At 41.8% G+C, this 27,230-nt stretch overlaps 1 protein-coding gene across 1 annotated transcript in view; it reads left to right on the top strand.

Annotated features, from left to right (window-relative positions):
* Nucleotides 1-27,230, top strand: part of LOC142214095 (phospholipid-transporting ATPase IK-like) — a 164,883-nt gene that overhangs the window by 51,673 nt on the left and 85,980 nt on the right. Inside the window, exons 8-11 of the mRNA XM_075282847.1 lie at nucleotides 596-666; nucleotides 8,849-8,931; nucleotides 15,837-15,995; nucleotides 23,380-23,468. Coding sequence (XP_075138948.1) covers nucleotides 596-666; nucleotides 8,849-8,931; nucleotides 15,837-15,995; nucleotides 23,380-23,468 — 402 coding nt within the window. The remainder of the gene's footprint in view (nucleotides 1-595; nucleotides 667-8,848; nucleotides 8,932-15,836; nucleotides 15,996-23,379; nucleotides 23,469-27,230) is intronic.

A 27,230-nucleotide genomic window follows, 5' to 3' on the forward strand; every position in this document is an offset into this window, starting at 1 on the left:
TTATTTATTTATTTATTATTTGTACTCCATACATTTGTAATTTTTTCCTTACTTTCCTCAAAATGACTTAATAGAACTTAAAGGGTACCTGCATTTCACAAAAAGTTTAAATATCTGCAGGGTCTTACTGGACAATATGTATATCATACATGGTGTCCTGTCAGTTTTTCTGTTGCTAATAATCACATTATGGCTGAAACAGTTTACATTTCTGCCTGCAACTGTGTGCATGAACAGTAAGGAGCAGTCTGTCCTCCTTCTCTAGCCATTGCTGATAATGCTGTGCCATTTCGCCAGGAGTATCCATACAATTGTAAACAAATACCTGAGAAAAGCTCAAGTGATCATAGGAGATCCAGGAACAACTGAACTGCAAATACATACAATGGAGCACATAAAACACAAGAAAGAAAACCATGAGCACAGTCAGTAAAGCTGCTTGCTGTAAGAATATTGACTGGCACAGCCTGTGGTATTGTAAAATAAGTCAAACACTGTAATATAAGTTAAATATGTTTTGCTATATGCACACATCATCTGTGTCTACTGCATCTATGTAACCATAATATGTAGTATTCAATATTTTATTTTCTAGGCAGACCTGTTTTTGCTGTATACCTCTGAACCAAACAGCCTATGTTATGTGGAGACAGCAGATATAGATGGGTAAGAGTTTCTTTAAACTAGAATGCTAGCATGAAAGGGCTGATACTTTTCTTTGTACTTCTATTGAGATGAAAAAATATGTGCTGTGGTCCCTTCAATCTATCTGTGTATGGTTACAAATGCAGTCAGTGGGTCACCAGCAATCCTGGAGCGCCTGAGAGCAGTGATTGGCTGAGTCCTGATAGTATAAACAAAAGCACAATCAAAGTAAAATGCAGCCCCTTTATTTGTAAATCACATTAAAAGCAGGATATATCCTAATATATATATATACAGTCCTATGAAAAAGTTTGGGCACCCCTATTAATCTTAATCATTTTTAGTTCTAAATATTTTGGTGTTTATAACAGCCATTTCAGTTTGATATATCTAATAACTGATGGACACAGTAATATTTCAGGATTGAAATGAGGTTTATTGTACTAACAGAAAATGTGCAATATGCATTAAACCAAAATTTGACCGGTGCAAAAGTATGGGCACCTCAACAGAAAAGTGACATTAATATTTAGTAGATCCTCCTTTTGCAAAGATAACAGCCTCTAGTCGCTTCCTGTAGCTTTTAATCAGTTCCTGGATCCTGGATAAAGGTATTTTGGACAAACAATTCAAGTTCAGTTAAGTTAGATGGTCGCCGAGCATGGACAGCCCGCTTCAAATCATCCCACAGATGTTCAATGATATTCAGGTCTGGGGACTGGGATGGCCATTCCAGAACATTGTAATTGTTCCTCTGCATGAATGCCTGAGGATTTGGAGCGGTGTTTTGGATCATTGTCTTGCTGAAATATCCATCCCCGGTGTAACTTCAACTTCATCACTGATTCTTGAACATTATTCTCAAGAATCTGCTGATACTGAGTGGAATCCATGCGACTCTCAACTTTAACAAGATTCCCGATGCCGGCATTGGCCACACAGCCCCAAAGCATGATGGAACCTCCACCAAATTTTACAGTGGGTAGCATGTGTTTTTCTTGGAATGCTGTTTCTTTTTGGACGCCATGCATAACGCCTTTTTTTATAACCAAACAACTCAATCTTTGTTTCCAAAATGAAGTTGGCTTGTCCAAATGTGCTTTTTCATACCTCAGGCGACTCTGTTGGTGGCGTACGTGCAGAAACGGCTTCTTTCTCATCACTCTTCCATACAGCTTCTATTTGTGCAAAGTGCGCTGTATTGCTGACTGATGCACAGTGACACCATCTGCAGCAAGATGATGCTGCAGCTCTTTGGAGGTGGTCTGTGGATTGTCCTTGACTGTTCTCACCATTCTTCTTCTCTGCCTTTCTGATATTTTTCTTGGCCTGCCACTTCTGGGCTTAACAAGAACTGTCCCTGTGCTCTTCCATTTCCTTACTATGTTCCTCACAGTGGAAACTGACAGGTTAAATCTCTGAGACAGCTTTTTGTATCCTTCCCCTGAACAACTATGTTGAACAATCTTTGTTTTCAGATCATTTGAGAGCGGGCTGTCCATGTTCGGCGACCATCAAACTTAACTGAACTTGAATTGTTTTGTAGAAAGAAATGGTCCAAAATACCTTCATCCAGGATCCAGGAACTGATTAAAAGCTACAGGAAGCGACTAGAGGCTGTTATCTTTGCAAAAGGAGGATGTACTAAATATTAATGTCACTTTTCTGTTGAGGTGCCCATATTTTTGCACCGGTCAAATTTTGGTTTAATGCATATTGCGCATTTTCTGTTAGTACAATAAACCTCATTTCAATCCTGAAATATTACTGTGTCCATCAGTTATTAGATATATCAAACTGAAATGGCTGTTGCAAACACCAAAATATTTAGAACTAAAAATGATTAAGATTAATAGGGGTGCCCAAACTTTTTCATAGGACTGTATATATATATATATATATATATATATATATATATATATAAAATTACACTGGAAACTAGTACCGACAAGGCATGTGGGTGCAGGCCCAGTTCCAGTACCAGGTAGGAACCATCTGCCTCCTCTGGTTCCTCCTCACTGGACAATTTTCTGCCCCCAACTTTATTAGGGCAAGCCACCCACCCACCCCCTTCCTCATTTAAAGGGATTCTACCATTAAAACACTTTTTTTTCTGGTTGACACATAGGAATAGCCTTAAGGCTATTCTCCTACCTTTAGATGTCTTCTTTCCTGCTGTTCTGTAGAAATCCTGGTATGCAAATGAGTTCTCTGGCAGCACTGGGGGCGGTAATCAGCGCTCAAACAGCACTGGGGGCGTCCCCAATGCTGCGAGAGAACTCTCCAGCGCTGCCTCTATCTTCTTCAGGAACGTCTTCTTCATGCGTCTTCTTCCGGCCCAGGTGGTGAAACTTGTAGGCCTCGGGCAGAGCCGACTGCGCATGCCCGCAGCTACAAGAAAATTGGCCGCTTATACAGTAAGTAAGCGGCCATTTTCTTGTGGCCTGTGCCATAAAGGAATAACAGGACAGTTCAGGTTCAATTTTGGCTCCCAAGTGTTATTCTCAGAAGAGAAGATTTTCTAGATTTTTCAGCTGGCAGGCCAGACATATTAAAAGTAATTCTGTAAATTATCACTCTGCCCTCAGAATGTTGCTGTGGCATTTGATCCCATAAAGGTATGACAGGCAGGATAGTTCAGTTTTCTCTGGCTCCCAAGTATCCCAAGTCTGGCTCTCATCAGAGCAAATATTCCAGCTTTTTTAGGTAGCAGCCCAGGCACGCTGATAGTGTTTCACATTTTTTCTTGAAATTCTGTAATTGTCGCTCCTCTACCTCCAACTTTGTGTTGCTGTGGCATTCGCTCACATGTGAGGATAATTTTTGACAACTTGTTTTAAAAAGCCAATTCTTCCCTTTTCAACTGGCACGCAATCCAGAAACATTGACAGTCTGGTAACTACATTAACAGAAAGAAGGGAGGGGCCAATATGTCAGAGGCTGGCAATAGGATCAGAGAAGAGACGAAATTGCACAAAGAAAACTTTTGGGCAACAGCAAATAACATCAGTCAGTGGCGTAATGATTGTGGTCGCAGCGACTGTGACCGCCACTGGGCCTGGAGCGGTGCGGGGCCTGCGGCGAGCTAGAGATGACCGGGAAAAGTGGCCTGATTGGAGAGAATACTTATACTCACCTGTCCTGGGCTTAACATCCGCTCCGGTGCTCTTCCTGCGGTAGATGCTAAATCCTAGTGGGCTGAAGGACCTTTGATTATGTCATCAAAGGTTCTTTAGCTCACTAGGATATGATCAGACTCTTGTGTTAGCTATTCTGGATTGTACAGACAGTGTGGAAGCTGCTGGAAACGAGATTGATGGAAATTTAGGAGGAGAGATTAGAACATGTGTGAGCAAGAGGAGGGAGTGGAGGTATAGGCTGTGTGTGAGCAAGAGGAGAGAATGGAGGGTTCAGGCTCTGGTGGGGGGTGGACACTGTTAGCACATAATACTGTGTGGGGGTCGCTGGGAGGACATAATACTGTGTGGGGGCCCAGGGTCGGACTGGGGTGTCCAGGGCCCACCAGTGGAATTGCTTCTAGGGGCCCACTGCCAGGACCCTGCAGATCAGCGGTACCGAGACACGACGGCTATAGGTAATAACATATCGGGAGCCATGCTGCTCACACACTATACCATGTGCACTACTACCTAAACCTACTGCTACACCTTGTATGGCAAGTGAACAACATGGCTCCTAGAAATGTTACCATTACCTGTAGCTGCAGTGTCCTGGAAAAGCTGATCTGCACAGGCCCTGGCTGTTGTGTCATCACAGATGTAATATTGGCGGCCTATCCTAAGGACAGGCCACCAATATTAGAAACATGGATAAATCCTTTAAAGTGGTTGTCCAGGAATTGGAGCAACTGATGTGCCGGGCGGGAGGTGTAAAATAAAATAAAAAAGAATACTCATCTGTCCTCGTTGCTCCGTTGTCCGCCGGTAGTGTCCATTCAGTCTCGTGCTGGCACCTCCTTGTTGGCAGTCCTGCACCTCATGTGACCACTGAGACCAATTAGGTACAGGATTTCCAGAAATGAGACCAAACAGACACAGACGGGGGACAACGGGGTGCTGAGGACAGGTGAGAATGCTTTTTTTTATGTCATTTTTTCATTTTTACACCTCCCTGGCGGCCACCACAGTGATCACTCCAGTTTATAGACAACCTCTTTTAAGGGGTTGTCTGGGCCAAGTATTTTATGGCCACTTCACTGCTCCCCCATACAGTGGCCTCTTCACTGGTCCCCCATAATGTATGGGGAACAGTGACGGGGCCATTATTTATTGTGTGGGAGCTGTGATGGGGCGAACATCCTGTGCGGAAGGGGGACGTTAAAATGTGTGGGGCATATTAAAGGGGTTGTCCAGGGTTAAACTTTTTTATGGCCTATATTTAGGATAGGCCATAAATACCTGAAACCCCACGTCTTTGGCTACTACAGAAAAATAAAAATGTGTTTTACAGAACCAGCAAAGTGAATGAAATTTAATCACATTTACCTCATCTGCACACTGCAGGAAAAAAAAGATGTGGAACAGCCGCAAACTCTAAAATGTGAGCGCTTCTAAAAACATGGCCGGATACTTTCAGCTGAGAAAGTACAGGAAAAATCCATCAAAAGCTCAACGAAAAACACTGTGGAAAAAATACATTGAGATTCAGCACTATTTTTTTCCACAGTGTTTTTTAGCTGCATCTCACTGTTGAGCCTCATCCTTATCATCTCAATATACTGAGCATCACACTATAAGGATAAGTCTGCATGTAGCAAGCCGCAGCAAAAAGTGCTGCGGGAAAAACCCCGGCGGCAACGCATCAGTTTTTCCCACAGCACTTATTGCTGCGATTTCCAAAACCACAACAGTTTTGGAAATTGCAGTGTGTCCGCAGCGTGCATTTTTCTGCAATGTGTGGATAGGATTGGACACACTATATACCTATACATTCAGGCCTGATTCACATCTGCGTTCAGTAATCCGAACTACTGAACGCATTAGCAAGCGGTGTGCAGTGAAAGCTATAGACTATAATGGTGTCCGTGTGCTTTTTGTGCGGTGTCTGCACGGAACATGTGGACAGAAAAGTACTTCATGATCTACTTTCCTGTCCGCATGTCTCGTGTGGAGACCACAGGGAAAGCACATGGACCCCATTATAGTCTATGCGGTCCTTGTGCTTTCACTGTTCATCGCTTGGTAATGCATTCGGTAGTTTGGATTAAAGATGTGAACCAAATGTAATGTCCCGGTACTGCTCGTCCCATTCCCTTTAATAGTCCTTGCAGACCGAGATGGTATGGACATTTGCATATAAGGCAAAGAGTTTCCTCCCCCTTCATTCTATTTTACCAGAGCCAGCACACAGGGGGTCTATTAATGCGCCATCTTGTTGATGTTTTTGTGAACTACACCTGCCTATACTTGCCATTGTAATTTGAGTTGTCAGTGTAAAGGAATGTCCATTATGATCAGGTGACCTTCAGGACCAATCAAGCTCCCTTGACTGGCCTGGAGGAGGAGGAGTTACAGCCCCCTCTAGTGGGGTTGGGGACCTTTTGTCTTGTCCTTTGTGTGAAGACAGCTGTAGAGCAGCACATGGAGAGCTGAAAATGGCAGCCAAGTCTGAGAGCACTTCCAACAGAGATGGCTTTTCCTCTGTACTCAAGATTCTCCTCAGAGAGTGTTTTCCTCTGAAGCTCCAAGCCTACAAGCACTAAAGTTGACGGACCTGGTTATCCATACATCTGGGACCTCACACGTATCTCTCTATTCAAGTAAGTCTTTGGGACAAATCTATATTTAAGAAGCCCATAGCTAGTCTGGCAGAAATTGAGGGTCTCCCGCTGCTGAAAAATTGTATTTACTCTTCTACATACGTGTACCCAGTTTGTTGAGGACTAACCCCCTGGATACAGGCCATCTTTACAAGTATATACAAGTTTAACTACCCAAGTAACTACTAATTAAACTATCCAAAGCATTCCTGCTCCAAGCTCTATCACCTGCTCAATTGGACACTACCTAAAAAGATCGCTGTATTGTATGTGAAGAATTACTCCATATGTACATTTGTATTACCTTGTCCTGCTAGTAAAAGAGCAACGGCTACCCCCGAGATCTGGTTGTCTGTTGTCATTGTCAGATATCACGTGGGGGTGGGTAGTCGGGGACATCAAAAAGGATATTATGTGCACATTTGGGACCCAGGGACCCCCTGAAAGCCGGCCACATCTGACATATTACCCGTGATACCAGCCCTGGCCCTCCTGAGTGTTACACAAACATATAGATTAATATACATTCATGTACCATATATAAGTCATATATATATATATATATATATATATATATATATATATATAGATACTATATATACTCACATATATACATACACATTATTATAGCATACTGTATATACTTACACATACCTATATACAAACATACAGTACTTACATAGTATACAACACACATACTCGTACTTTACACAAATATACACATATATTCATATTAAACATATATACAAAAGAGTATACTCACATTTGTTAGCAGTCAGCATTAACAGCAGACGTCTTTCTGGCTTCCCCACATGCTACGATGTGAGAGACTTCACTGTGAGGGGGAGGGAGGAAGTCCGGTAGCAGGGACAAAACCTCATAGGAAAGCAGGCAGCAGGTCAGTGAGAGGATTACAAGCAGCCATTAGCTGAAGCTGCACATGGTGTCCTCTGGTATGTACTGACCCTATGTATCGAGAGGACACTGTGTACAGCTTCAGCATCAGCTAATGGGGGCCCCTGTGTGTGAAGGCAAATGTATTGGCCAGGTGCCCGGTTGGGGGCCCCTGGCCATCCCAATCGGGCGCCGACCAATGCATCTGCATTGGTAAAATGAGAACTTTCAGTCAGGGCTCGGGGCCCACCGGTGGATTTACCGATTCCCCGGTGGGCCAGTCCGACCCTGTGGTGGCCACTTTGAGCATATAATACTGTGTGGGGTCACTGTGAGCATATAATACTGTGTGTGGGCCACTGGTGAGCACATAATACTGTGTGGGGGCCACAGTGGAGCACATAATACTGTTTGGGGGCCACTGTGGTGCACATAATACTGTTTGAGGCCACTATGGAGCACGTAATACTGTTTGTGGGGCCACTGTGGAGCACATAATACTGTGTGAGGTTCACTGCGGAGCATGTTATCTGTTTCAGTATTGTTTACATGCCGGGCACTGCACTGCTCACTCATCGTTATTCTTGATACGTGTATTTATAGAGAGAGGGAGAGAGAGTATATCTAAGTACACAGAGATATATACAATAACCATAGTACTAATCTCAAAATTTTTAATTTAATTGTTTTATAATAATTTCTAGCATGATATTGCTCAACTTCACACCATTTTATGCATTGTCTTGTTTGCTCCAGAAAATCTGCACCATAATTGGGCTTCATTTACGAAATTTGCCCCAATGTGCTGAAAAGAAACATAAGTATTATAATTTGTATGTGACTAGTTCAGCTAGATTGTGTTTGTCTAGTATTTTGACTTAAATAACATTGAAACTAAATTTTATTGATACATTGTAAACTGCTATCCCTATAGGGGTGGGGATAGATCTTTGAAGATTCTGGTTCTCCGGTGAAGTGTGTTGGGGGACATTTTTTTTTAATTTTATTCAGGAGTTGCTGGCAGCTAGTTCAAGTGACTGTGGTCACTGCTATAACAATACCACACTTTACTATGGTCTAATAGGAATAGGAATTAGAAGCCATTATTACTTTAGGTACTTGGGTAATTTTTTCCCTCTTACCTCAATTAGAGAGGGGGAAAAAAATTCTGAGTCATTAACTCCTGAGTTTTTAAATAACACTTTGTCTTGAACCTACATGTGAGTCATATAATTCAATAATTTTATAAAAGTTCAGTTTTATTTTTATATGTTAAATAGGTGCTAATCAAAGGGAAAAATTGCCAGTAGGCAAAATGAGTATGTAGTTTTTACATTTCATATATAACCCAATCCAGACAATTCTAAATGGTGAGCTAACTTATTTTTGCAACTATGCTGCATTTCACCCTCTTGTTAGTTATTTAATCTGTCATTGGTACTGATATGCTGCTTTTATCTTTTGGATAATATGTGACAACAGTAGACCTGTCTTCAACCACTTCATGTTTTTTTTTTTCTCTGCTCCTAGGGAAACAAACCTCAAGTTTAAACAAGCCTTAATCGTTACTCATAACAGTCTCAGCACCGCTGAAGCCCTGGCGGCATTTGATGGTGAGCATATTTGATGTTTATACTTTATCTACAAGTGTCATCTTGGATTTACAAGTACTGGTCTAAGGCCCAATTCACATCAGCGTTTGGCAAATCCATTTGAAATCAGTGTTTTACATCTTCAAAAACTGATTTCAAACGGTCCAGATTAAAACTTTGTCAGTTTGTAATCAGTTTGTGTCCATTTTTGACCAATCAGTATTTTTTTCTTCCCCCTTCTCTATTCTGAGGCCCAGTTCACAGCTGCATTTGGTATTCCGTTTGGGAAGTCTACTTGGGGACCCCCTGAACGGAATACCGAACGCATTAAAAATGCTCGAAGTATTTTCTCTCTGCATGACTCGTGCGGACACTGCTCGGAAAACACATGGACCCCATTATAGTCTATGGGGTCCATGTGGTTTCATTGTTCACTACTTTTTAATACGTTAGGTATACCGTTCAAAGGGTCCCCAAGCGGAATACTGAACGCATATGAGAACCAGGCCTTAGTCTGCTACAGGAAATAGAATAGTAAAATTAACCTTTGCCTACAATGCATGATAATGCCATAATTTAATGCAACACATTGGACCAGATATGTCAATGAAGTTATGCTAGTAGTCTGGAAAAAAAATCCCATATTTTCCTATGCTTACAATTGTTATGCTGCATTGAAGCAGTTTTGCGCTGTGCATTTCCCAAGAATGATCAGAGAAGATCAAGTCCTGACCACAGTGAAAAAGGATAGAGAATGGATTAGAGAAGCAAGTAAAGAACAAAGTCCATTACTGTCCATGTTTATTAAGTGTTAACCTGTGGATATTACTTGCCGTAAATAAATGTGCTTTTGTGTTGCTTTGTGAGTGAAAGAAAACCTGCTATATAAAATGTATTGCACGCTTTAACTGTTTAGTTTCAAAGGTATTTATGGAATGACAAAATATAGTATCAAGCATAGTACAGGTAAGGAAACTAGTAAGGCATGCTAGTGTTACAAGTGAATGTTATATATATAGCAAAAACTTATTAAATAGAGAACATAAAAGTAGACAAAAAAAAACTGTATCGGTAAAAATATTTGTGATTAACAGAAAATAATTAAGAAATGAAAAAAACATTGTCTCCTCCGTAGTAGCGGATAAATGTTAGTCTGCATAGTCATAGGTTACAGTCGAAGACAGTAAACAAGGCCTGGGCCCAATGAATGGGCCTAGTCCGGAGGAGGGTGTGTCTTCAGACGGATTTGTGAGGCGAATCAGCCTAAAGAATGAGCATGTCTATTCTTTTTTCCAGGAGCCGGAACAAACGGCTCCCGGAAAAAAGACCTGAACGGCTTCCATTGATTTCAATAGTTAGGCTGTGACATAATATTTATTTAGATTGGGAATCATGGACATTAATGCCCCGGTGACTCAGTCAAAGCTGACCGATGCGCCATTTTGCCAAGGATCCGGGGACAGCGTCCTCTTGCCATGACAGCCAGGAGGCTATTGAAGGCTTCTAAGCTTGTCTGGCATGCATTTGTATCACAGTACTTATATTGGTTGCCGAAAGATTCAGAATGTTGGCCAATGAATGGTGCACTTGGAAATCACCTATGTGGCTGTGAAGAACCACTGTACTTCAGTGGTTTCCAGACTCACTCACTTTATAGATCAGTAAAACAGAAGCAGAAGGAAGAATATTAGAATCAAAGGGCTTTCTGATTCTGCCAACTCTAAAAAGTTGGCACCACAGCTTTTGTCTGACCTCCTAGGTCCCGATTATACGGTACCAGTCATAGCTGAACATATTTAGAAAGCGCTCGGAATGAAGTTCCAACAAGGAGACCTTCCACGAGACGTTACATGTGGTATCCTCTCCTACCCAGATGCCACCACAGAATTCAGGAGATGGTCAGTGGGCAATGCAGTCTGCTGCTCTGTTTCCAGTTCTGCAAGGATTTATCTGACTCCAAGGACATCCTGGTCAACTTCCCGACCCCTACCACCCTTAAAGCAAGCATGAATCTTGCAATTAAGTTGGATAGGCATCTTCGAGAACACTGGAGAGAGCGGGTTTCTGTACAGCTATCCTTTCCTGAACCAGCTCAACCTTTGGAGGCTGCCCCTGAACCCATGCAACGCGGAGCTGCCATGACTGCGGAAGACTGCAAGAAATTTAGAAGGCAGAAGGGCTTGTGCTTTTACTGCGGGGGGGGGGGGGGGGGGGGTTGGGGGAAATTATAGGAAATTAATTGGTAACTTTTCCACTATAGCAAAGCCGCTGACTCGGAAAGGGCGCATTTGGTAAATTGGAACAAGGAGGCAATACATGCCTTTGAGTTCCTTAAGAAAGCTTTTACTACAGCTCCGGTTTTGGTTCAACAGATCTTGGTAAGATCCATTTATAGTGGAAGAAGATGCCTCTGAAGCAGGGGTAGGGGCTGTCTTGTCTCAGGGATCCACCTCACTCACCTATCTTAGGCTCTTTGCCTTTTTCTCTAGGATATTCTCCTCTTCGGAGAGAAACTACGATATGGTTTTCGAGAACTCTTGGCCATAAAATGGGTCTTTGAAGAGTGGCGCCATCTCTTGGAAGGGGCTAGACACAGAATCACGGTCTTGACCGACCAAAAAATCCGCCTCAAAATCCACCTGCAATAAAAGGCTCCCCTTCACTTCAATGGGAGCCGCTTGCTTTTTTTCCTCGCTAGCTAAGCTAGCGGAAAAAAAAAGTGACATGCCTTATCTTGCCACGACTCCACGGTATTCGCGGCTCGAGACAAACTCCTGTTTAGATCCATTCATTCAGGCCTAATCAGGAGTGGGATGCCATGACAGAATGTTGATGATCTGCAGCAGCTTCCCCTCGCGGCTAGCCGTGCCAAAAAAACACACGGCAGCAAACTTTTCCACCATGTGAAGTAACCCTGAGGATTTTGCAGGATCTCCATGATTCAATTTTGTGACCACCCAGGAATCTAAGATGTTGGTGTCCAGCTACTATTGGTGACCTTCGAAGTTCCGGGATATTGTGACTCATGTGTCGGCTTGTACAGTATTTGCTAGAGACAGTGTCCAAAGATCTAAACTCCTATTACCAGTGCCCTAGAGACCATGGCCTTATGTGTCCATGGATTTTATTACGGATTTGCCTGTATCCGAGGGGAAGTCTGTGTTGTGCATGCAGGTGGACAGGTTCAGCAAAATGTGTTGTTTTGTTCCTCTTACCAAATTGCCCAATGCTAAGACCTCTTCTCATTTGTTTCTGGACCATGTAGTCAGACTCCATGACAACATTGTATCTGACAGGGGTGTTCAGTTTTTCTCTAAGTTTTGGAGAGCCTTTTGAAGCCTGCTGGGCGTTCAGCTCTCGTTTTCCTAGGCTTACCACCCTTAAACCAACAGACAAACTGAATTCTTCAACCAAACTCTGGAACAGTATTTAAGATGCTATGCTTCTGCTAACCAGTCAGATTGGGTTAATTATCTGTCTATGGTAGAGTTTGCTATCAATAACCAACATCACACTGCCTTATTACTGCCCCCTTTTTCTGCAATTATGCTTTCCAACCCTGATTTTCTTCTCTTTCTCCTTCTACCACCTGTCCAGATGTTAATATGAAGGCTGGGAGGTTACGTACTGTCTGGCGTCAGGTCCAATGTAACTTGAGGATCGCTCAAGTAGTTGCTAAAAACATAGTTGATTGGGCCCGTTCAGCTGGTCCTATGTTGTCTTCTGTGGAAGAAGGTTTGGCTCTCTTCTAAGAATCTTAGATTAAAGGTGCCTTCACATAAGTTGGGGCCTAAGTTTGTTGGCCCCTATGAGATCATTGAAATTATAAACCCGGTGTCTTGGCTCTCCCTCCTTCTGTGAAGATTCATAATGTCTTCCACAAGTCCGTGTTGAAAACGTATCTTCCTCCTGTCCTTCCTTCTGACAGTCCTCCCCCACCTGTCCTAGTTGAAGGGAATCAGGAATTTGAGGTGGTCAGAATCTTAGATTCCTGGATGGTTAGAGGGGAGTTGCAATATTTAATACATTGGAAGGGTTATGGCCTGGAGGACCGTTCCTGGGAGCCTTCCAGATTGGTTCATGTGCAGTCCCTTGTGAGAAGCTTCCATAGGAGATTTCCTTTCAAGCCCGCTCCACATATGGTTATAGACTATTGTATGGGCACATGGCAGGGTTAGAATAGAAAGAGCTTTCTTTAGCTTATGGGGAGCAGGATATGAAGGAATAGTTAGTTTTCAGCTGTCATTTCTGATTTGCAGAGCCCCTAATATAACAGTACAATGGAAAACCCCCAAAAACTTACCTTATTTTAAAACTACAAGGAATATATTAAGGGTAAGTTCACACGGGGTTTTTTGGTCAGGATTTTGAGGCCATATCCGCCTCAAAATCCTGACCAAAAAGACGGCTCCCTTTGAAATCAATGGGAGCCGGGCAGTTCTTTTTTCCAGGAGCCGTTTGTTTGAAGCGACATGCTCATTCTTCAGGCCACTTCGCCTTGCAATTCGGCCTGAAGACTCTCCCTCCTCCAGACTAGGCCCATTCATTGGGCTTAATCCAGAGCAGAGTGCGCGGCTACCCGTTTTTTGGTCCAAAAAACCCTTTGTGAACTTACCCTAAGTGCTGTAGTAAGCATTTTGATCCCATAACACAAGACCTTTTATCTGCTTAATTGATGGTGGATTAATGGGAGAATATCACAAGCAGTCCATTAAATAGCTTTTGAGATAATTGTACAATTGTGTTTGTTCTCTTGAAAATGAAGCAGCTGCGTATTACAGAGCTGTAATTCCTAAACCCTTCTTCCAGTTAGTATGTGAATGCCCTCAGATAAAAATTACCCATTATTATAGATTAGGTAAACAGCTAAAATGCCAAATATTTCTGGATCTAACTGAAAATGATTTCCTTATGCTATAATCATACCATAGCAGTAATAGGGACTGCTAAATACAAAATTTATAAATATACCTAAATACTAAATATATCTAAATAATCCCCCCCAAACACACACACACACACTAGCTTCCAAATTATGCCAAAGTTTGCTAGATTTGCTTTTCATGGTTCTGGGAAAGTTGGATTGTATAGTATGTGGAGCTGTAGTAGGGAATACTGAATAATACATTTATCTAAACCGCTTCCACTCCTTGACACATAATTGTACCATTTAATGTCAGATATGCTTTTCAAGGTCTGAAAGGGGGGTAGCTTTAGGCCGGGTTCACACAGGGTTTTTGTGGGCCGGATTTTGATGCAGAATCCACGTCAAAATCCTGCTGAAAAAAAAGCTTCCCATTGAAATCAATGGGAGCCGGTCATTTCCTTTTTCTGCAAGTGGTTTGTTCCCGCTCGCAGAAAAAAGAAGCGACATGCCCTGATTCAGCCGCGGACTTCGGCCTCGCGACATTCCCTCCCGACTAGGCCCATTCATTTGGGCCTAATCCGGAGCGGAATTCCGCAATTGGATACCAATGCACTGTATGCCTCCCTGCCCCAAAATCATACCAGAACCTGCCAGATTTTGCTTTCAAAGTCCTTGGAAAGCTGGGTAATATATGAAATACTGTTGTAAAATACTAGGTATAGGTAGGCAACTCCTCCCAGGTAACCAGCCAGTACTGTAATGCAAACTGCTGCTGAAGCAAATCTATCTGTATCCATGTTAATGATATAGCCAGCTAATTTTACTCTTTAGCAATATGGGAAATCTGGGTGATTTTCACTAAGTAGATGAAAACACACACATAATCCTTTCGATGGTGCCATTCATGCCCTGGAGCTACACTGTCTCCATAACCCTCCATTACATCATTATATTGCTTGTGGTTAAGCTCTGCCCACTCCTGAACATCCTGTGATGTCATCATAGTGTTTGAAGCTGAACTCCAACCAGTAATGGCACTTCACAGGCCAGTTATCAATGTCTGCAAATGGTATGTCTGCAAGATTTATGCCAAACTGCTCAGTGCTGTAGTTCAGCAGTTAATCTTGCCGATATAACTAAAGATAAACTATATCATGCATATTTTTGGATTTATTTTTGGTTTTCAGGGTTTGCTGTCTCTTTAAAGGAATTGTCCCATCTCAAGGATCCTATCTATACTGGTAGCTTATGTAAATTGAAGACTTTTCCTAAATATATTGCTTTAGAAATTCTGCTTTGTTTTCCTGCTATGTGACCTTATTCCTTCCATTGTTTACATAGCGTTGCTATAACCATGGACCTATAGGACAAGTGACATCACTTACTCAGTGCTCTTGTCGGCAGAACAATCGTTCGACTAATTACAGTGTGTTGATAAAGCCCGGTTTGTTATCTCTCTATTAGGGTTGAGCCGATCTTGAGATTTCAAGATCGATTTTAAAATCCGATTTCCCATAATTTTCCAGCCAATCTCGATCCCGATTGCGGTCGAGAAATTTACTTGATCGCCAATCGGAATCCGATCTTTTCCGATCCTGATCCTCAGCCCTAGTCAATGCTTCTCTATGGGAAAAGTTACCTTTAGGGTTAAGCCGATCTTGAGATAACCTCCGATCTCGATCCCGCTGGAAAAGATCGGGTCAGAATTCCGATCGCAATCGTGAAATTTACTCGAACGCCCATCGGAATCCAATCTTTTCCAATCCCGATCGCTCAACCCTATTCTCTATGTAAACACATAAATCCCACTAAGTCCATTCTGTATAAGCATTTACATATTATCTGATCTGTATAAGTGTTGTGAGACTTCTCCGGTCCATTTAGCAAGAGGGAAGCGGAGGGACGAGAAATACAGGAAGTGAGATGAAAAGACTGCAGGCAGACTGCTGAGACACTGAGATGGGAAAACCCCTTTAATCTTCTCTCCATTGTAAACGCTCTCAGTAGCGCTAAATACACAATATTTTTTAATTGTTCTTGTCTCCTTTTTTGTATATAGGTAAAGTTGTCTGTGAGGAAGCAAACAGCAACATGCATTCCTTTATAGGAACACTCGAATGGAAGGGAGAAAAATCTTCTCTGGATAATGATTGCATCCTTCTAAGGGGATGTAAAATCCGTAACACTCATTATTGCTATGGACTGGTCATTTATGCTGGTATGTAAGAGATCAAATATAGTATATACACATTGTATGAGGCTCTTGTTTGTTTAACCGGTTAAGGACCGCCGTACGTAAAATTACGGCCTGCGGTCCAGGTACCTAAAGACCGGACTATTGTAAAAATACGTCCTGTCTTTAGGTACCTATTTCGCGGGGGGATGGGTGCGGGGAGGACGGGGGTTAGGTGTTACTAACACCTAACCCCTTCCTCAATAACGTCCAGTCGGAACTGAGTCCGACTGGACGTTTTAACCCTTTCGATCGCGCCGTGAAACATCACGGCGCGATCGAAAGGCATCCGCCGACAATTAAATCAGATCGGCACCCCCCGCGGCGAGATCGGAGGGTGCCGATAGCAGTAAAAGGTAGTCTGGGGTCTGGCCAGTGACCCCAGACTGCCCGAAGCCCCCACATACCTGGTGATCCTGCCAGGACCTTCTGATGTCAGGCTGTGCGTCTACACAGCCTGACATCCTGCTACGGAATGCCATGTGGGACACCTGCAGGCTGTGTCTCACATGGCATTCTATATCAGCAAAGTATTGCTGATTGAAGTGTCCTAAATGGACACATGAAAAAGTAAAAAAAAATGTAAAAAAAATAAAATGAAGTGTATGAAAAAAATTAATAAAGTTATAAAGCCCAAAAATCCCTTTTTCTCAATAGAAAATGAATTATATAAAAAAAGAACTAAAAAGTAATAAAAACAATGCATATTTGGTATTGTCGCGTCCGTAACAATCTGTACAATAAAACTGAAATAATATTTAATGTACACGGCGAACGCCGGAAAAAAAAAACGGAAAAAACTCGCCGGAAGTAATGATTTTTCGCCATCTCACCATACAAAATATGCTATAAAAAGTGATCAAAAAGTCATATGCATCCGACAACAGTACCAATAAAAAGCGCAGGTTGTCCCGCAAAAAATAAGCCCTCAACCAACTCTGTCAACCGAAAAATAAAAATGTTACGCCTCTTAGAAGATGCGATGCAAAAAACATTGATATATGTCCCCAAATGTGTTTTTCCTCTGCAGAACTAGTAACACATAAAAAAATACTATAAATGAGGTATCGCCGTAACCGTACCGACCCGCAGAATAAAGGGAACATGTTACTTATACTGTACGCTGCATGGCGCAAAATTAAAAAAGTAAAACTCAATGCCAGGATTGATTTTTTTTTTTTAAATCCAGCAAAAAAGGGTTAATAAAATGTATTCAATAAGATGTAGACACCCAAAAATGGTGTCATTACGAAATGCATCTCATCCCGCAAAGAATAAGCCCTTATATGGCCGCGTCACCAGAAACATAAAGAAAATATAGCATCTCACAATGTGAAGACAAAAACCCTCAAAAATCGCCAAATTATTAGAACACAACTGGGTGCGTCATGTAGGGAATATATAAGCTGTGTGAGCGGATATCAGGGGACACCCCAGATTTACAGCTTATGAGGGAACAGACACCAGAAGTGACCCCTAAAGTGACCCCCAGAGTGACTCCCCCAATCATAGGAGCTACGGGGACATAGTAGGGAATTTGGTGTTTGCAATGTCCTCCGCACAGCTTATACATTCCCTCTTCGCCATCCGCTGTGCAGTCACGTCCGGGATACTAATACTCACTACACCCCCTGATAAATTCTTTGAGGGGTGCAGTTTTCAAAATGGGGTCACTCCTGGTACCCCATGGAATCCACTTTTCTGGTACCTTACAGGCTCTACAAACATGACATGGCGTCCAGATACCAAACATCTGAATCTGTGCTCCAAAAGCCGCATAGCGCTCCTTCCCTTCTGCACCCTGCTGTACGTCCAAACTGCAGTTTATGACACATGTATGACACATGTATGACACTGGTGTACCCCCGGATAACGGACATAATGTCATATGTGGGTATAAACTGATACTAGGGCACAGCCGGACACAGAAGGGAAGAAGGGTCATTTGGTTTTTGGAGCACAGACGGTTTGGTTTTTGGATGCCATGACACTTTTGTAGAGCTGAAACGCCAGTAATTTGGAATCCCCTGATAAATTACCTTATTTTGGAAACTACACCCCTGAAGGATTTATCCAGGGGTACAGACAGCATTTTTAACCCCCAAGTGTTGCTATAACTTTATATATATAACTATAACTGTAGTGGATTGTGAGAGGTGAAAATGACCATTTTTCCAGGAATACGTCCTTTCAGTGTGTAATATGTTGTGCCCACCTTGTATCAGAGATGAACGCTCTAAAAGCTGTTGTGCCTGGGATACCCGTTTAACAGTTTTTGGAGTGTCTCTGCTGACATAAGTCGGGCACAACATGTTGCACACTGAAATGGCAAATCTGTAAAATTTTCATTTTTAACTTCTCTATCAGTTGCGATTTCATTTCTGGAAACTAAATAAATGCAACACTCAAGGGTTAAAAATTCTCGCTACACCACTTGATAAATCCCATCAGTGGGGTAGTGTCCAAAATAGGGTGACATGTCTGCGGATTCCACTTTATTGGCAATTCAGGGGCTTTGCAAAAGTGGCAAAAAAAACCAAACTGTGCTCCAAAAACCAAAATAGCGCTCCTTCCCTTCTGTCCCCGGTTGTGCCCAAACAGCCGATTCTACCCACATATGGCATTAAGTACGTTATCCGGGGTACACCAGTGTCATACATGTGGGCATACACTGCTATTTGGGTACCCAGCAGGGTGCAGATGTGAAGGAGCAATATGTGCTTTTGGAGTGCAGATTTAGATTCTTCGTTTTTGGACACCACGTCACATTTGCAGAGACCCTAAAATTGCCCCTACAAAATGGGGTCACTTCTTGGTGAATTCCAGTTTACTGGAACCTCCAGGGCTCTGCAAAAACATCATGGCGCCCAGAGGGTCCCTCTAAATCTGTATCCCAAAAGCTAAAACGCACAGTGGTCCTTCCCTTCTGAGCCCTGCTGTGTGCCCAAGCAGCAGTTTACACCCACATATATAATTTTTTGACCCCCGGGATGGCCCACTTAATAGTTTTAGGAGTGCAGGTCTCTGACAACACAAAGTGGGTGCAACGTATTGGGCACCGAAATGGCATATTTTTAAAAATTTCAATTTTCATTTTGTACATTAATTTTTGGGAAGCATTTTAGGCTCAAAATGATAATACCCCTTGATACATTCCTTGACAGGTGTAGTTTCTAAAATGGGGTCACTTTTGAGGGGTTTCCATTGTATTGATACTTTAGGGGCTCTGCAAATGCGACATGGCACCTGAAAACTATTCCAGCAACATCTGCCCTCCAAAATCCAAATAGCGCTCTTTCCATTCTGAGCCCCAGCATGTACCCATACAGCAGATTTTGGCCACCTATGGGGTATTGCCGTGTTCAGAAGAAATTGTGTAACAAACTGTGGGGGGCTTTTAATTCTTAAACTATTTGCAAAATTAAAACTATGGCGCTAAATGGACAATTTATTGGGAAAAAAAGTAATTTTTCATTTTCACGTCCCAATGTTAATAAAATCTGTGAAACACCTGTGAGGCCAAAATACTCACTCTACCCCTAGACAAATTCTATGAGGGGTGTAGTTTCCAAAATGGGGTCACTTATAGGGGGTTTCCACTGTATTGGTACTTTAGGGGCTCTGCAAATGCGACATGGGACCTGAAAAATATTCCAGCAAAATCTGCCCTCCAAAAGCCAAATAGCCCTCTTTCCATTCTGAGCCCCGCCATGTTCCCATACAGCAGATTATGACCACATATGGGGCATTTCTGTGTTCAGCAGAATTTGTGTAACGAACTTTATGGAGCTTTTTCTCCTTTATCCTCTTGTGAAAATTAAAAATTTGGGGCTAAATTGACAGTTTGTTGAAAAAAAAGTAATTTTTCATTTTCATGGCCCAATGTTAATAAAATCTGTGAAACAGCTGTAGGGTCAAAATGCTCACTCTACCCTTTAATATGTTCTGTGGGGGGTATAGTTTCCCAAATGGGGTCACTTTTAGGGGGTTTCCACTGTATTGGTACTCTAGGGGCTCTGCTAATGCGACATGGCACCTAAAATTATTCCAGCAAAATCTGCCATCCAAAAGCCAAATAGCGCTCCTTCCATTCTGAGCCCCGCCATGTTCCCATACAGCAGATTATAGCCACATATGGGGTATTGCCGTGTTCAGGAGAAATTGTTTAACAAACTGTGGGGGGCTTTTACTCCTTTAACCCTTTGTGAAAATGAAAACTTTGGAGATAAAGTGACATTTTAGTAATTTTTCATTTACACATCCCAATGTTAGTAAAATCTGTGAAACAACTGTAGGGTCTAAATGCTGACTATACCCCTTGATGAATTCTGTGAGGGGTGTGGATTCTAAAATGGGGTCACTTTTGGGGGGTTTCCATTGTTTTGGTACTCTAGGGTCTCTGCAAATAAGGCATGGCGCTGAAAATTATTCCAGCAAAATCTGCTGTTCAAACACCCAGTGTCGCTCCTTCCCTTCCATGCACTGCCGTGTGCCCAAAAATCAGTTTACACCCACATGTGGGGTATTTCTGTGCACGGGAGAAATTGCACAATAAACTGTCAGATGCATTTTCTCCTTCAACCCTTTGTGAATGTGTTAATTTTGGGTCTAAATGAATGTATTAGTGAAAAAAAATGAAATGTCTAAATTTCACTGCCATATTATTTTTATTCTTATGAAATGCTTAAAGGGTTAACAAACATCCCAAATGCTGTTTTGAATAATTTGAGGGGTGCAGTTTTGAAAATGGGGTAATTTATGGGGGTTTCTATTATACAGGCCTTTATAATTACTTTCAGAACTGAAGTGGTCCCTAAAAAATTGGTTTGGAGAATTTTCTTGTAAATCTGGAAAATTGCTGTTACACTTGTAAGCCTTGTGACGTCCAAAATAAATTAAAATACAATCAAAAGATGATGCCAATATAAAGCAGAGATATGGGAGATAATATTTATTCATGTATTTGGATGGTATGACTATCCGCCTGAAAAGCAGAGAATTTCACATTTTGAAAATTGCAATTTTTTTCAAATTTCCATCAAATTTCCTAGTTTTTTTATAAATAAATGCAAAAATATTGATTAGTGTTTACCACTAACATGAAGTATAATGTGTTACGAGAAAACCATCTCAAATTCATTTGTGTAAGTTAAAGCGTCTCAAAGTTATTGCCATTTAAAGTGACACATGTCAGTTTTGAAAAAAGAGGCCTGGTCTTTAACATACTTTTGGGCCTGGTCCTTAACCGGTTAATATACTGTATATTTATGACTGGCTTAACCCCTTAAAGACACAGTCTAGTTTTGGCCTTAAGGCTCAGTCCCCATTTTTCAAAACTGACACATTTCAACTTATGTTATATTAGTTCTTAATACATTTACCTCTCAAAGTGACAATTGTTTTTTCATGACAAATTGTAGTTTATGTTGGTCAACATATAAAAAAAAGTATTATTAATATATAAAAGTTTTAGAAAATGAGTAATTTTGAACATTTCTGTTCCTATAGCCAGTCATACCACACAAAGTTGTTAATAAATGACATTGTTGACCCATTTTTTTCTCTGTTGGAATTTTTTTTTTAGGAATGTCATTTTATTTTTGAATGTTATAAGAGTTATAAATTGATTTATACGTTTATTATTAAATTTAGTGGCAAATTTTCAGAGTTTCAAAAAGAATTTTAGATTCTGATTATGAGAGACCATTTCAGTTCTCAAGTGAGTTCAGGGGACCTATGTAGAACCCCCCCATAAATGACTCAGTTTGACCCAATTGTACCTCTCAAATTATTAAAAACAGGGTTTAGGAGCTTTGTTCAGCCTTTAACAAAATGGAGGTGAAATGTCATGTTTTCTTTGTAACAAAGCAAGGGTTAACAGCAAAACAATCCACAATATTTCTTACCCTTATATTGCATTATGTGCGTTTTTTTGGCTTTTTTTTAAAAAAAATATTTGGTTTCAATCACATTATGGTAGGGATAGTTGAAAAGCCAATAAGTATTTTAAGGGTAGTGCCAGAAGGGACTTGGTAAGTTCTTTCTTGTTAGTCTTAAGGAGAAAAGACCATGCAGACCAGTGGCGTAACTAGGAATGGCGGGGCCCCGTGGTGAACTTTTGACATGGGGGCCCCCCCCCCATCCCAACTGACGCCGAAGACCTCGACCGACCCCCTCCTCCGCACTCTATTATGTCCCTTACTGGCCCCTGCACACAGTATTAACCCCAATAGTGGCCCCTGCACACAGTATTAACCCCAATAGTGGCCCCTGCACACAGTATTAACCCCTATAGTGGCCCCTGCACACAGTATTAACCCCTATAGTGGCCCCTGCACACAGTATTAACCCCTATAGTGGCCCCTGCACACAGTATTAACCCCATAGTGGCCCCTGCACACAGTATTAAATCCAATAGTGTCCCTCTGTGGACACCCATAAACAATTATTATACTCTGGGGTCTTTTCAGACCCCAGAGTATAATAATCGGAGACCCGGGGAATAAAAACATAAAAAAAACAACCCACTGTTGCTTCTTACCTGTTCCCCGGCTCCTGTGCTGTGCTGTCCTCCTCTCGCGTCCTTCTTTAATGACGTCGGACGTCACATGACCCGGGAAGCATGCCGGGTTCATGTGACGTCAGAGACGTCAGACAACAGTAGGACGGAGGCCTGGCAGGATCGCGGAGAGGTAAGTAACAGTGTTTGTTATGTTCCATTACCTCTCCCGATCCGCCGGTCATTATACTCGGGGGTCTGCAAAGACCCCCGAGTATAATGATAGCCCCTGTGGGGCCCGCGGTGTCACTTGCCGATCCCGGCCCAGCCAGGATCGGCAAGTGAATAGGGCCCGTAACTGCCTATTTTAAAAAAACCGCAGCGGTAGCGGCTGTCACCGGGCCCCCTAATGGCCTGGGCCCTGTGGCAGCTGCTACTGCTGCTACCACGGTAGTTACGCCCCTGATGCAGACCTAGAAGCCACTAATGACTGCAGAGTATGTCTCAGTTAATGAGGTGGTTGAGAGAAGGGAGACAGCAGAAAAATCAGTGGGTTACCAGATGCTTCTCTTTCAATAGAGATCCATCTTAGAGGTGAAGCGTCTTGCCACTAGTGAGTAAGAGGAGTCAAGACAGTGGAATAATAATATTTTTTAACATCAGGAACACCCACACGGTCATCCCTATGTAGTCTAGTCATTGTGGAAAAGCGGATTTTAGGTTTACACCCACTGATTCCATATAAAGTTGGTGAATATAGAATGTAGGAAGTAGATAAAGGTATAGTGACTGTCCTGAAAAATGTACAATATTAATGGCAACACTAACATCTTGTAGATATTTATTTTTCTTTTTTCTCTTCTGCAACAGGATTTGATTCCAAAATAATGAAGAACTGTGGGAAATTTAAAGTAAAAAAAACTAAATTGGACCTCATGATGAATTATATTGTGGCTATAGTAAGTATTCATTTTTTTAGTGCTGTTTTTAAGATTTTATGGAAATTGTCAATGTTGAAGACAGCAGCTCTGCATTATTTCAAATATTATTGCTTTGGTTTTTTATGCCATATCACATTTGCAGAAACCCTAAAATAGACCCTACAAAATGGGGTCACTTTTTGAGGAATTGCAATTTATTGCCTCCTCTAGAGCTCTGCAAAAACAACATGGCATCCAAAAAGTCGCGCTAAATCTATACTTCAAAAGTTAAAACGCACAGTGCTCCTTCCCTTCTAAGCCCTGCTTTGTGCCCAAGCAGCAGTTTACATTTTAAGTGAACAGTTTAAGATTTTAAGTGATAGACCAACACAAAGTAGCACATAATTGTGAAGTGGAATAAAAATTATACCTGTTTTTAAAATTTCAATTAAATAAAAATCTGAAAAGTGTGATGTGCAAAAGTATTCAGCCCCCTGTACTCTGATACTCCTACATAAAATCTAGTGTGCACAACTGCCTTCAGAAGTCGCTTAATTAGTTAATAGAGTCAAGCTGTTTGTAATTTAGTCTCGATATAAACACACCGGTTCTGTGAAGGCCTCAGTGGTTTGTTAGAGAACACTAGTGAATATTATTTCAATTTGTTTATTTCCACACGTATTGCCAATGCCATGAACAAATAAATTAAAAACTAAATATTCAGGTAAATGCCATGAAATATGGACTAAACGTGACAAAACCCCGACTCACGAAGAGTCATCCTACAGAACTCAGGAGAGGATAAAAAAAACTGTAGAGGAAGCCTCTAGGGAACCATGGCTGGAGGACTGCCCTTCCCTTGGGCTTAGAAGGGAAATACCAACATTAACTCATCAAAGTCATCTTTGAATTGTATATATGGAACCAAATACACAATTACAGTATCAAACAAAGAAATGGTACAATAATACATTATGCAGGTAAATGTGAAAAAAGCTATTGGAAAATCGTGATTAAAAGAGGGCGGACGGAAGGGAAACGGTTCCTCCAGGTCCTTGTAGTGAGAGAAAGAGAAGATGGATAAAACAAGAAGTTACATCCTAACACCTCCCTCCCTACAATAATACACTAGGCCCTATATACTCCCAAGGCTGAATATACATACATGTACACTTAGAGCTGAACCAGCCTATATCAATCCACACAACTCTTGCACAAAGAAGAAACTGTGGGGCAACACAGTGGCTCAGTGGTTAGCACTGTAGCCTTGCAGCGCTGGAGTCTTGTGATCAAATCCTGCCAGGAACAATTCCCTCTCAAAATCAAAATTTTCATGTCATTGGTGATATTATGATCTTTCTGGCAGAAATGTTTTTTCACGGGAAGGTCCATTCTTTGTTTGTTTAATTGTATGGCGATGTGAATTAATTCTCATTCTGAGCCTCTGGCCGGTCTCTCCAACATACAGATTTTCAGTGGAACATTTGGTGCACATTATCAAATACACTACATTAGGTGTGTTACAGGTGAAGGTACCTGGGATTTTATATTCCCTGTTAGAGTTTGGTATCTCTATCCTGTCAGTGGTCAGTATGTGAGGGCAGGTTTTGCACCTTTTCTATCCGCATGGAAATGTTCCTGTGTTAGTTGGAGGTGACAGTGAGCTGCTAACAACCATATTCCTGAGGTTTGATGGCTGTCTATAGCACAGACGAGGGGGGTCTGGAAATATAGATTTTAGACGGTGGTCTCTTTGCAGTAGTGGATGTAATTTGTGTATGATTCCTCTCAGTATCTCCAGGTGTGGGTTATATGTGACGACCAGGGGCACCCCATTGTATTTTAATAACGCCGATCTTGGTATTCTGATGGCCCTGGTGAATTGGATTTCAACTGTTCTTGGATGGTAACCCTGCCTTAAGAATGTGTTTTTGAGGCCTCCAAGGTGTTCGTCTCTATCTTCAGGGTTTGAACATATGCGATGATATCTGATGGCCTGGTTGTAGACAATGGAGTTCTTCATGTGTTTCGGATGAAAGCTATCCCTTAGGTAGGTAGGGCGGTCAATTGGTTTCCGATATAGTGATGTCTCAATTTTGTTGTCCTGTATCTTGATGACTGCGTCCAGGAAGTTTATTTCAGAGAAGGAGTGATTGAGCGTCAGGTTGATGGTGGGATGGAACTGTTTGAATTGTTCATGGAACGTTTTCTGCTGTTGTTCAGACCCAGTCCAAATGATTAGGATATCGTCAATGAAGCGATAGTAGGCCAGAGGCCTGGTAGTGCAGGTGGATAGTAAGTCACTCTCAAGCTTGGCCATGAAGAGATTAGCATACTATGGCGCCATTTTACTCCCCATTGCGGTGCCGCTGCTGTCAATAGATGCAGTGATACGCACGTATCACATTGAAAGCAATAGGTAAAAAAGCCTCCCATTGATTTCAATGGGGAGCGTGCGTATGCCGGCACCCATAAAAATCAATAGGATCTGTTTTAATGCCGCTCATTCTGAACGAGTTGACGTTCAGAATGAGCGGAGCGTTTACTCCGCGTGAAGGCTCCCAGAGGGACAACTGGCAGGGAAATTGTGATGGTAGTTGTCTTACCACTTAACAGTTTGCCACAGCAGACTTTTTCACTGCTGATTCCAGGTTGGCTTCATAAGCATCTAAAATTTGCTCTGCATGGGTCACATACTTGGGCTCCCGATCATCACAAACGGACAAATTACTATAGTACAGACCTGCAAAAACTGATTCCAAACTATGAGGATCTCTATGGTAGAAATACAGTCCTATGAAAAAGTTTGGGCACCCCTATTAATCTTAATCATTTTTAGTTCTAAATATTTTGGTGTTTGCAGCAGCCATTTCAGTTTGATATATCTAATAACTGATGGACACAGTAATATTTCAGGATTGAAATGAGGTTTATTGTACTAACAGAAAATGTGCAATATGCATTAACCCAAAATTTGACCGGTGCAAAAATATGGGCACCTCAACAGAAAAGTGACATTAATATTTAGTACATCCTCCTTTTGCAAAGATAACAGCCTCTAGTCGCTTCCTGTAGCTTTTAATCAGTTCCTGGATCCTGGATGAAGGTATTTTGGACCATTCCTCTTTACAAAACAATTCAAGTTCAGTTAAGTTTGATGGTCGCCGAGCATGGACAGCCCGCTCTCAAATGATCTGAAAACAAAGATTGTTCAACATAGTTGTTCAGGGGAAGGATACAAAACGTTGTCTCAGAGATTTAACCTGTCAGTTTCCACTGTGAGGAACATAGTAAGGAAATGGAAGACCACAGGGACAGTTCTTGTTAAGCCCAGAAGTGGCAGGCCAAGAAAAATATCAGAAAGGCAGAGAAGAAGAATGGTGAGAACAGTCAAGGACAATCCACAGACCACCTCCAAAGAGCTGCAGCATCATCTTGCTGCAGATGGTGTCACTGTGCATCGGTCAACTATACAGCGCACTTTGCACAAATAGAAGCTGTATGGGAGAGTGATGAGAAAGAAGCCGTTTCTGCACGTACGCCACAAATAGAGTTGCCTGAGGTATGAAAAAGCACATTTGGACAAGGCAGCTTCATTTTGGAAACAAAAATTGAGTTGTTTGGTTATAAAAAAAGGCGTTATGCATGGCGTCCAAAAAGAAACAGCATTCCAAGAAAATCACATGCTACCCACTGTAAAATTTGGTGGAGGTTCCATCATGCTTTGGGGCTGTGTGACCAATGCCGGCATCGGGAATCTTGTTAAAGTTGAGGGTCGCATGGATTCCACTCAGTATCAGC

Source organism: Leptodactylus fuscus, chromosome 1 (genome assembly GCF_031893055.1).
Source record: "Leptodactylus fuscus isolate aLepFus1 chromosome 1, aLepFus1.hap2, whole genome shotgun sequence".
NCBI lineage: Eukaryota > Metazoa > Chordata > Amphibia > Anura > Leptodactylidae > Leptodactylus > Leptodactylus fuscus.